The sequence below is a fragment of the Callionymus lyra genome, chromosome 9 (genome assembly GCF_982586985.1).
Source record: "Callionymus lyra chromosome 9, fCalLyr1.hap1.1, whole genome shotgun sequence".
In the NCBI taxonomy this organism is placed as follows: Eukaryota; Metazoa; Chordata; class Actinopteri; order Syngnathiformes; family Callionymidae; genus Callionymus; species Callionymus lyra.
The window spans coordinates 19001783-19014119 of record NC_141826.1 but is presented as its reverse complement, the minus strand read 5'-3'; the positions used below and the strand labels follow the sequence as shown (position 1 = coordinate 19014119).

At 41.3% G+C, this 12337-nt stretch overlaps 2 protein-coding genes across 8 annotated transcripts in view; one reads left to right on the top strand and one right to left on the bottom strand.

Annotated features, from left to right (window-relative positions):
• Positions 1 to 713: 713 nt before the first annotated feature.
• On the top strand, positions 714 to 4076 carry phox2bb (paired like homeobox 2Bb). Its single transcript, XM_087799041.1, has 3 exons — positions 714 to 1070; positions 1565 to 1752; positions 3585 to 4076. The coding sequence occupies exons 1-3, from the start codon at positions 830 to 832 to the stop codon at positions 4005 to 4007; spliced, it is 852 nt and encodes a 283-aa protein (XP_087655167.1). The 5' UTR covers positions 714 to 829; the 3' UTR covers positions 4008 to 4076.
• Positions 4077 to 6862: 2786 nt separating this feature from the next.
• The window catches only part of LOC148072125 (LIM and calponin homology domains-containing protein 1-like), a 71851-nt gene continuing 66376 nt past the window's right edge, over positions 6863 to 12337 (bottom strand). For 4 of the 7 annotated variants that reach the window (XM_087798410.1, XM_087798412.1, XM_087798414.1 and 1 more), the window contains 8 exons: positions 12129 to 12221; positions 11867 to 12058; positions 11691 to 11791; positions 9922 to 10074; positions 9803 to 9862; positions 9624 to 9732; positions 8705 to 8807; positions 6863 to 8628 (listed from right to left, as the gene is read on the bottom strand). In XM_087798410.1, the coding sequence (XP_087654536.1) occupies positions 8603 to 8628; positions 8705 to 8807; positions 9624 to 9732; positions 9803 to 9862; positions 9922 to 10074; positions 11691 to 11791; positions 11867 to 12058; positions 12129 to 12221 (837 nt within the window). In that variant the 3' untranslated portion in view covers positions 6863 to 8602. The remainder of the gene's footprint in view (positions 8629 to 8704; positions 8808 to 9623; positions 9733 to 9802; positions 9863 to 9921; positions 10075 to 11690; positions 11792 to 11866; positions 12059 to 12128; positions 12222 to 12337) is intronic. The other 3 variants (XM_087798411.1, XM_087798413.1, XR_015712783.1) reach the window with 2 other exon arrangements.

Sequence of the window (12337 nt, the reverse complement as noted above, 5' to 3'; positions counted from 1 at the left end):
AAAAAAAAAAAAAAGTGACACCGGAAGATACATTAAATAAACACACTTCACTGAGGTTATTACAATTGAAAATAATTAAACACAAATATTAAATATTTATTAATATTAAATATAAAAAATATTAAAGTTCAATTATTTAAAACATCGACAAAGAGGTGAAAAATAAAACTCCTCGAGGTTAGAAAAAACGTGTGTTTTTGTGAGAGCCGCGTCGGAACAGAAGGAACGGAGAGGGAGAGCAGCAGAAAAAAAGGAGGAGAGGGGGAATCTCTGGCTACAAGCCTCGCTTAAAAGGCTTAAAAGCTCCGAGAAAATTGGATCAGGGAGAATCGTCACCCAACTTTCATTATTTCCAAGTGGTGTGATTGAATTAAAGGGCAGGATGGTGGTTGGAGAAGGATGGATGGAAGGATGGATGGAGGGATGGATGGAGGAGGGCTGGTGCGTAATGGCGCGGTATTAAATTCTAATTAGAGACGCGGGGATCAATGATGGGGAGGTTGGACAGCCCGGGCCCCCCAGTGGCAGCCCAATAGACTGATGACTTATTGTCATGTAAAGAAGCGCCAACGCTCCGCCATTGTCCGGGCGGAGAGAAGCCAAGTGTGTTATGAGGACTATAAGCTCTGGAGACCTCAGGCGAGGCGGCTCTTAGGGGGCTTTTCATAAAACAGGGCTAGGTTCTTATAAAGGAGGCCAGTTTTGGAGCAGGAGCCGAGCAGTGCACATCCTCCTCCTCCTCCTCCTCCAGAGCATCACACCTTCTTCACTCCTTTTTTTTTTTATTTCCACGGAGGAGCATCTTTCTAAGCCCACCGAACCTTCTCAAATGTATAAAATGGAGTATTCTTACCTCAACTCCTCCGCCTACGAGTCGTGTATGGCCGGGATGGACACGTCGAGTCTCGCCTCGGCCTACGCGGACTTCAGCTCGTGCAGCCAGGCCAGCGGGTTCCAGTACAACCCCATCCGGACCACGTTCGGGGCCACCTCCGGGTGCCCGTCGCTCACGCCGGGCTCCTGCAGTCTGGGGACCCTGCGGGACCACCAGAGCAGCCCGTACGCCGCAGGTAAGACCCAGAAAAAATCGCCCCCCCTTTACCCTCCTTTGATTGTGTTTGTATTTACCAAACGACATTTGCTTACACAAATGAAAGAATTTATCACGTTAGAAGAGATCGCAAGGCGAGAGGTAATCCGGTTACCGGGTTACACGATCCGGTCACACCCCGAAACCGCCAACAGAATTATCTCGAGCTGCCAAAATGATCGGCGTAATTTATTTACTCGGCGATGAGACATAAAGGCGGAAAATAATTAGATAAGCAAAAAAGATAAGCTCATTATTGGCGGCGGCGGCGGCGGAATCGAACCTTATGACAAGTTTCCACACAAAACAAACTCAACAATTAAGTTTAACATCAACAATTAACCGGATTACAGCCGATCAGTCCGCAGACTGATGATCCAATCAAAAGGCTTCGTTTAACCAAATTCATCCCGAAAATATCAAATGAGATTTTATTTTGACTTGGAGCTCAGGTGTCAACTTGTCATCCTTCAGTTCCGTACAAGCTGTTCACGGATCACGGAGGACTGAACGAGAAGAGGAAGCAGCGCCGGATCAGAACCACCTTCACCAGCGCGCAGCTGAAGGAGCTGGAGCGGGTCTTCGCGGAGACCCACTACCCGGACATCTACACCCGGGAGGAGCTGGCTCTGAAGATCGACCTGACTGAAGCCAGAGTCCAGGTGAGCCTCCAACATGCGCTTTTTACGCGCAGATTTTCTCACTTTGGGACTTTTTTCTGTTTTTTTTTTTTTTTACAAACGACTTTGACTCGAGTGTTGTTTGACAAAAGCGACTTTTTTCTCACACAAACGATATTTTAATTCAACAATATAACAATAACACAGTCGAGTGGATGCTGGACCAATATTTGCGGATCTAATCCTCGTCGACGGAGTTCAGAGTTCACGCAAACAAGCCGCAGTAACGACGCGCTGCTCCGCCTATTGCGCACCGATTATACGCAGCAATTACGCACCGGACGGACGAACGTTCCAAAAACACACGTTTAGATAATAGTTCACCTGAAGTGCAGGAGCAGAACACGCCTTTTTTGCGATCAATAAGGTGGATTCATAAACTCGGCATTATGCTTTTAATAAAACACAACTACTGTGAGGTGTTTGATTGTTTATTATCTACAGTATTATTAACGGTTTTACAATTAAAAATGGCAACAACTACTTTTAGTTGAAAGCATTAACTGATCCAACGCCGTCTTAAAATATGTTCTATTGTCATATGAACGTTTTCAATTAAATATATATCGACCCACAGGACACGATGCGACAACATTACCACATTGCAAACACAAATTCGCATTGTCGCTTACATGTGAGAAAATATGCGGTAATCTTACATAATTTCTACTGCATTAGTAAACAAGAAATTATCTCTGAATATACTTGTAGAATAAATGTTTATCATCATCATATATTCAATACAGAGCAACATTTATTCAGCAACGTAAGATCAGTAAAGGTTTATTTTAAGAATGTTACCTGACCTTCACCGTGATACTACTGCAGGTGTCCGAGTTACACTTTTCATTTATTACTGTTACACACAACGAACACAATTGAAGAGTGTGAAAAAACACTTTTACAGCGTTTGCAAAGACACGCATTGTTGGATTAATACACACACACATGCTTCTATCGTTTCCGAATCTGTACGAGGTGTTCGCACTAAACGGAAATTGACGGAAAAAAACAAACAAATTATTCCAAATAAAAATAAATCAATAAAACAGTATATAATACATCTTTTTTCATCGCTTGAATAAACGAGCCTTTCAGTTTAAATGTGTTTCTTCTATAATAACAGCCCCTATTAAAAAAAAAATATATATATAGCAAAAATAACATTGCAAATATGTGACGATGGTTTTGTCAAAAAGCACATTTTATAAATTCTATTCATAACCAAAATTTCGAATTGGATAAAATAAATCAATTAGATTCTATAAAAATACATACAAATACCACATGATTCGGACAAGATTTGACAGAAATTTAGTGACGAAATTGATCTCCTTTTAAATGTTGTATTTAAAAAAAAAATCAAAATCGTCAAATGAGATGAATTTTTTACTGTAAACAATACAACGAGGTCGATAATAGAGATAAATACTCTCTAAACACTCTAGTTTAGTTAGTTGTCTCTTTCGTTTTTATTCATTTCATTACTTTATATATTATTTACATGATATAATTTACCAACTTGTGATTTCGCACTGGCTCTTCTGTTATTCAGTGGAGACCCAACCAAAGATGAAAGCAACTCGGAACCATCTGTAATTCAGCGATAAAATAATGAGATGCATCCAACTTCAAAACGATAAAATACAAAATAAAACATTTTATAAACAAACAAATATGAATAACACACACGCCTTGATAATATTTAAATGCATAATACATCAACAAATAAAACAATTTGCCCTTGATCTTTGTCATACGATCAAATTTGTGATTCGGTTCCCCGGATGCTGACGTTTCTCTCGTCCCTCCAGGTTTGGTTCCAGAACCGCCGCGCAAAGTTCCGCAAGCAGGAGCGAGCAGCAGCCGCCGCGGCCGCCGCCGCGAAGTCCAACTCCGGGAAGAAACCGGACCCCAGAGACGAGGACAGCAAAGACGCGAAAAGCGCCGATCCAGACAGCACAGGAGGACCGGGCCCGAACCCGGTGCCCACCTCCAACTGCGGAGGCCCGAGTCCCACCGGGATCCAGATCAACACCTCGGTCCAGCAGGTGGACCAGGTGAAGACCTCCGTGTCCTCCATGGGCGTGACCGCGCCGAGCCAAGGCTGGGCCCCGGCCCCCGGAACCATCACCTCCATCCCGGACTCTTTGGGCGGACCGTTCGCCAGCGTACTGTCGTCTTTGCAGAGACAAAACGGAGCCAAAGCCACATTAGTAAAGACCACCATGTTCTAGTGGGCCGGACTGAAGGACTACAACACTCCCGCGTTATTTTGGCGCCATTTGTTTGTGACTCTTTCGTGGCAGAACACGCGCTTTGGACAAGTCTCGTGACCTCAGAACCATCCTCAGATTTCTTAATAACTATTTCACAATTCATAAAAAAAATATCTAATTTAAAAACCGTTGAAGGAAAATAACATTTATCCAAAAACGCATTTAGTTACAGTTTTAATTTATTTTATACGACATCTTCCGTTTCATTACTTCCGGTAAGTATGTCGTTTGGTTGAGCACTTATTTTTTTATTTTCTAATTTTCAATTTTTAATTTTAAGTTTTATTCCCATTTTCAATTTGTTAATTATGTCAGTCTCGGCGTTTTAACGTCACACTAAAGTTATTTAATTCCACGCAGTCAGATTCATTTTTTTATTTAAATCTTTTTTATAAATATCAAAACTGCCGACAGGTGACGAGCATACATTAAGTAAATTAATTTCACAATAAAGCTTCAATATTTATAGATAAATCAGTGAATTAAAAAAATAAAAACGTCATATTAAGAGCTTAGTCATCGCCCACAGACTCAGACTAGAGCCCTCTCAGTGAGTAAACGTGTAAATATTAACAGTTGATTTTTAGTTAGTATGTAGCTTCACGCCATCCTGGTCTGTAGTTCACAACAGGTCACAGTTTAAACTACAACTCTAAATAAAACACCACATTTATTTTAAGTTTTCATCATTGACATGTTGCCGTGCATTATGGACAATGGCCTGCAAGAACGTTTAGCCTGTTGTTGTGTGAGCACCTGGTGGACGCACCTGTGACCGCGTTCCTTCACCTGCCTCCAGACTGGGTCACATGACTTGTCCAAGAGTGTGTTTCTGCGTTTCCTTGTGTGCAAACGGAGCCACGTCGTCAGTGTTCCATGTGGGCTTGTGTTTGGTCTCCGGGGCTGCTCACGTTTCTTCCTTTTCCTGGAGTTAAAAAAGGCACAATTCCGTGTGTGTGTTTGTGTGTTTCTGTGGCTCAGACTGTACAGTGTTGATATCGTCTAGTTGTAGTTCCACCTCTGTTTGATTGATGTTTCCCCGCATCAGGAGTCCCTGGAAAGGACCCCGCGAGCGGGAACGAGGCAACACATTGTATTTATAATTTGCATGTCGTCTCTCATTTCTGTGGACTTTACATGTTTGTTTGTTTTCTTTTGTCGACGACTCGAGAGTTATTTATACGTCGCTGACGAATGCTTATATTTAAGGAGGAAATATTTCTACGTGTGCACATAGTTTTCCAGGTGTACCATTCACATGGTTGTTGATGATAAAACGATGATAGCAGCACGTCGCTGTCCTGTCTTCTTCCGGACGATTAAACTTTCTAGTTAAAGTGGTGTGTTGTGAGGAGCGACTCGAAGCCTTGAACAATGTGAACACTTTAAAAATACTGATGTTTGACTGTGATTTGAGTTTATAGTCGACTTTAGACGGTTTGTCCTGCACAATTTAATAATACAACATAATAAAAAAACAAACGAAGAGAAGCAATCTCTCCACCATATAATAATGTTAGAATTTAATGTACAAAAACACAACAAAACATGAAGAAAAACTAAATAAAATGGTGGCTAACAATAGTATCGAAAAGAAACATAATTAAAATCATGTGTGTGACTAACTCATAATAATAAGAACAATAAGCAGTATTAAAATGTATATTTATCAATGAACCTACATGGAAAATACATTATAAATAATCTGTTAAATTAACGTTTAACCCTTTTAATAACGTCTAACCGAAACACAGTTTTTGCTAAATGGGATAAAGTTTTTCCGAAAAAACTATTCCATAAAGTAGCAACTAAATGTAATTGAGAATTGACCTGAAGATTTGATCGGTGTGTTCAGTAAGAAATAACCTTAGAGTATTCTTTAATATCTGGTATTGTTCTGGAATATTATTGTTTTTTTATTGATATAATATTCAAACACACAGATGTATTTTAAAAATATATTTTCCAAAAAACATTTTATACAAACATAAGTAATAATTCTACAATATATCTTGTGGGACTCAAAGTGAAACATTTAAAGACAAGTCGGTGTCAGTGGGGGAACTAGAACAGAAGCGATAAAATAATGTTTATAATTTAAGATGATTATGAAACGCAGGAATGTGTAAATATCAATTATTTTTCTACTCTTGCCCAGTTCTTCCTTAATGTCAATCAACTCCAGAGAATAACATCACCGACAATAGGTCGTTGGTAACAAAATTCAAAATGGTGGCATCTATTGCAGGTTTGGATTTTTTTTTTACATCTCCTGATGATTCCTCTGGCAGGTCACATGACCCCAGCCGTGATGGAGAGAAAAATAACACGCCTGGAGAGAGAGAGAGAGCGAGACAGGCGGACGGAGTGAGACGAACAAATAAGACGGATCCAGAAAAAAACAGAAGAACGCAGACAGAGAAGGGCGAGAGTGAGACAGTAGGCGGAGCAGAAACAGAGGACGAATGAAGCGAGAGAAAGACGAGAGAAGAACAACAGTGACGCAGACTGTCAGGTGGATGAAGAGAAAGAGTAGACACTGGAGAAAAGAGATGGAACAGCAGAGACAAAAGGACACAAAGAAAAGGACAGACAGGAAGAGGGAGCAAGACGATGATATGTGAGGTGAGACAGACAGAAGATGAACAGAGATGGTGAGACGAGAAGAAAAGTGAAGAAGGACAGGAAGAGAGTGAGACAGAAAAACAATATGAGTCACAGAGAAGATGAACAGAGATGGTGAGACGAGAAGAAACGTGAAGGAGGACAGGAAGAGAGTGAGACAGACGACTGGTCATCACGTTCAGACAGACTTCAGTTTCAGACTTTATTTAGAAACTCTGCAGTGAACAGCTCTACACACGGTCGTGCCGGGACAGTTACAATAAATACAGAGAGGGGGCGCCGCTGAGACCAGGAAGTCACGTGACTCATGAGAAGCTGAGGGTGGAGGAGTCTTTTTTTTCGTTTTGGTTGGCAGCTCGTCTCAGGCAGGAAGTGAAGTCTCAAGTCTTTGATTCCGAGGAAACGATGGTTTGAAAACTGTCAAGTGTCTGACACCGTCGTGCTCCGGTGCGCCCCCTGCTGGACCTGAGCAGACTAACACGGTTTGACTGCGTCCACACTCGACACAAGTGTCAGTAAAATAATGCAACGTCACATGACCATGTGATCATCAGGAGGCGTCCTCTGGAGTCAAACTCCTGACCTTTCTCTTCTTGAACTCTGCTAATGACTGACCTCTACTACCTCAGAGTGAGCTCTACGACCCTTCACTGACCTGAATGACCTCTGATTGACCTCTACCAGCATGAGTGACCTCTATGACCTTTGACTGACCTGAACAAACTGACTTGTGCAAACATAAACTGACCTCTACCACCGTTGACTGACCTTGATGACCTTTGACTGACCTGTACGACCTTTGACTGACCTCTAAACCCTTGAGTGAGGTCTAGAAACCTTGACTGATTTGTGCAAACATAAACTGACCTCTACCACCGTTGACTGACCTTGATGACCTTTGACTAACCTGTACCAACTTTGACTAACTTGTACGACCTTTGACCGACCTTTAACTAACATGTATGACCTTTGAATGACCTCTACAACTGTTGACTGACCTTGATTACCTTTAACTCACATGTACGACCTTTGACTAACCTGTAAGACCTTTGACCGACCTTTAAGAGCTCCGTCTGACTTCTACCGTCTTTGGCCGACCTTTGTGACTTTTCACTAACATGTACGACCTTTGACTGACCTCTACAACCGTTGAATGACCTTTAGGATCTTTGACTAACTTGTACGACCTTTGACCGACCTGTACCACCTTAGCGTGACCTCTAAGACATTTTACTAATATCATACGGCCTTTGACTGACCTCTGATGACCTTTGACTGACCTGTACGACCTTTGGCTGAACTCTAGACACTAGGAGTCAAAACACAGTCAGAGTCTTAATTATCGAAGGCTAGTTTTGGCACAAAGAGTCTCTATGATTCATCCCTGACAACACAACATCTGTGGTACCAACGTCCTTCACCCAAGGTCGCGTCGTGAGGGCAGCAGCTCAGGAGATATAGCAGCAGGAGACATAATGGTCTCTCTGACACGTCCTGGGTCTCATGAGGTCTCCTCCCAGATCGGTTCTACTTCGAGTCTCTCCTGAATGACTTCAGTGTCGAGATCCGACGAGGCGTTGAATGACCTCAAGTCATGTGATCTCAGAGTGTGGACGCAGCCTAAGGCACAGTTCAGGGGTCAAGACTCTGTCCAGCAGGAGAACATTCATCACGTCGAAACATCAGTTTGACTGACACCCGTCGGCAAGTCTTTCGTCTTCGTCCTGAAACGGCCCACGACGACCCGAAGTTCGACCTTGTGCGATGATGCAGGAAAAAAAAAATAACGTCTCTCACTTCCTGGTTCCTGACCCTCAAACATGGCCGGCAACGCACACAGAGAGTAAATATGTAAATGTTAGACAAGAAGCTTCGTCATCGCTGACGGACCCGGTGAAGCCGGAGGTGATGAGGATGTCGACCCCTGGTCACAACATGGTGGGCTGTCCGGCCGCTGAGAGAGAGAGAGAGAGTGAAGAAAGAGAGAGAGAGTCACAAGAGTTCGGGAATGTTCTGATGGATGAACTCACTGCGGGATCGGACGTAGCACGGGTGACAGTTGAGGAGGCCGTTCCTGATCCTCACGTCCGTCCCTGTGGTCGTGTCTCCGAGCTGACCTTTGCACACGCCACACTGCAGACACGACAACAGCGTTTACACGACAGCACTCACATTTTCATGTACTTTGGCCGCTTTACACAAATGACATAGAAGTATATCAGTGACACAAGAACATTGAATGTTGAAGTTATCATTTCAAATGTTGAAATTTTGATTTATTGGAATGTTGTTGTTTTATAGGCATTGAATAATTTTGTGAATAATTGAAATAAATTATTTGTATATTAAAGTTGATATATGTATATTTTACGAATAGTTTAATATTTTGATTTAAAAAGAAAATCAAACAATTGTTCTGATTCTAATATTTTTTTATTTGCAAAGTTTTTAATAAATGTAAAAATGTTGATTTTATTTTTTACACAAAGAGTTATATAGTCTTATTCCAATAATTCAAAAATAAAATGACTAAATTCAATATTTAAAAGGTTCTTAACCTTTTGAATTCAACATAAAAATGTTTGTATAATAATAATAATTTTTGCGTTGAATTTAAACGGCTAAAAATTTAAAAATATTGTATTCAGAAAAGTCATGTTTTAACAATTGGAATTAGAAAATCAAATGTGTAAATTAAAAAGTATTTATTTTGAAAGTTTTTTTTTTTTCTTTCAATTTTTCCAGAAAAGAAAAACGAATTTTAATAAACCCTTTAATAAAAAAAAATTGATTGAATTAAATAATTAAACAAATTATAATTCATTGCTTAAAAACATTTCAATAAAGTTTTAACATGTGAAACGTTACATTCAATATTGCAATAGCACTGATTTACTTCACAAAAAGACACAATGAATATATTTTCTCCGACATGTCAAAGAGAGTCACCTTGAAGCAGTTGATGTGGAAGTACAGACTGAGGGTCTCGATGATCATGGCCGCCCCCTTACCCAGCGGCTGCCCACAGCTGGAGCACAGCTTCTTCCCACTCACAGACCTGCAGACACACAACTCAGAGAGAACCCTCGACTCACAACAACAACACACACTTGTGAGAGAGTGTGTACCTGTTGGGGGGAGGAGGCCGTGAGTCGGATGAGATCTGGCTGGTGTCGCTGGAGACGCTCCTGGAACATGAAGGTCGGTCAGAGTTGTGTGATGTCACATGTGTGATCACGTGACTCACCGGCGCCCCCCTGCAGGTGGAGCGGCTTTGTTGTTGTCCAGTGGGAGCTCAGCTAGATTCTTGGCTGGAGTGGAGGTTTTGTTGCTCGCAGATGAAAACTTCTGACCGTTCTGAAGGTTGTTGAGAGTCTCCAGCTGACTGGGACTCCCTGAGCTGAGGGGGAAACACAAACAACTGCCTGTGATAGATGCTAACTGATGCTAACAGATGCTAATAGAAGCTCACATATGCTAACATATACCAACAGATGCCAACAGATACTAACAGATGCTAATAGATGCTAACATATACCAACAGATGCCAACATATACTAACAGATGCTAATAGATGCCAACATATTCTAACAGATGCTAACAGATACTAACAGATGCTAACATATACCAACAGATGCTAACAGATGCTAACATATACCAACAGATGCTAACATATACCAACAGATGCTAACAGATGCTAACATATACCAACAGATGCTAACAGATACTAACAGATGCCAACATATACCGACAGATGCCAACAGATGCTAACAGATGCTAACATATGCCAACAGATGCTAACAGATGCCAACATATACCGACAGATGCCAACAGATGCTAACAGATGCTAACATATGCTAACAGATGCTAACAGATGCCAACATATACCGACAGATGCAAAAAGATGCTAACAGATGCTAACAGATGCCAACAGATGCCAACAGATGCCAACAGATGCTAACAGATGCCAACATATACCGACAGATGCCAACAGATGCCAACAGATGCCAACAGATGCTAACAGATGCTAACATATACCGACAGATGCCAACAGATGCTTACAGATATCAAGAGATGCTAACAGGTGCTAATAGATGTGAAGAGAAGTAATTCTGTGAATCCGGACTATTTGTGTTTCTGCTCTTTCCTGAGGAAAGTATTTTATGTTTTATTTAACATTTAAACAGAACATGTTTATTGCCAGTGTTATAAAAACAGTACAGAATAGTATATATATGTATTAACACAAATTAATTAATAAACTTACATGAATAAACTCAAATATAATACAATAAATTAGGTTAGGTGAGGTAGAACTTTATTGATCTTGTTTTTTTCCAATAAGACACAGCAATACACAAGAACAAAGAGAAATAAAGAGAAAGAACAAGATGACACAATCTAAGTCTAAAGATAAAGAACATAGATACAAAAACAAAACAAAGACAAAGGATACAAAGACTAACACTTATATCAAAGTGAGCATTTACAAAATAGTAATAATAATTACATTTAAATAATTATTTGTCGTAACTTTTTCCACAACATAAACCCTTTTATTGTATCTAATTTTCACCATTAAAATGTATTCTCTTGATAGTAAACATCGTTTTTCAAAATAAAAGTCTCAATCCTATATATAAAAAAAAATTGTATATTTTTTGTTGATCCAGCAGTTTTACAAACATCCCAAATACCCGTAAATGTTATTTTCAAAGACACTGTTTTTTTTGTGTTTGTTTTATGTCCTCTGCTTAAAATAATTGTTGTAATGCTTTTATTTTTTATTTATTTTTCAACTATATAACCAGGATGCTATTAATGCTAGCTTAGCTAGCGGTTAAAAATGCAAGTTATTGATAATAATTATTAAAAAAAACAAAAACATACATTTGTCATGACAGGAGAACAGTGAATGTTGATGTTAAATAAGTATTAAGTAGTTTTTATAAATGTAGACTCGACTTGTCAATCACGGCTGTGAAGCCGTCATGTTATCAATGCCAAGGATCAAACCTCCTGCCGGTCCTCATGCTGTCGTCTGCGGTGCTGATGTCACTCGTCCGGTCGCTGTCTCTCTGCTTGGATTCATCAGAACCTCCTCCTCCTCCTCCTCTCTGCAGCAGCCAATCAGAAGAAGCGTAAATCTGACTGTCCATCTCAGACCCCCCATCATCTACCGTCCAACTCACCGACTGCTTCTCCAGCAGCTCCTGCTTCCTGTCCCAGTCGGCCAGGGAGCGGACGATGGCGTCCTGCACGGGCGAGGCTGACGACCGCGGGCCTCGGGCGGGCGATGGGAGGGCGGGGGATCGAGGAGTCAGAGGAGTCAGAGGAGTCAGAGGAGTCAGAGGAGTCACCGTCTCCTGCAGGATCTTCTGCTCCTGCCACAGAGTTCAGTCAATGCACCACGACACTCACATGTTTATAAAATGAAGTCTAACTCAGACCCACCTCCTCCTGGAACCTCCTCTCCTCCTCCACCACCTCCCTCTGGGCTCGCTCCCACTCCTGCTTCAGCTTCTCCTGCTCGCGCTCGTACTTCTCCTAGTCGCCATGGCAACAGAGAGGAGACAGGTGAGCGCCTTGGTGTTGGTTCGGGCGTGTCGCTAACAACTGGCGCTAGTCGTCACGGAGACGGGAGAGAATCAGGCGAACAGAAC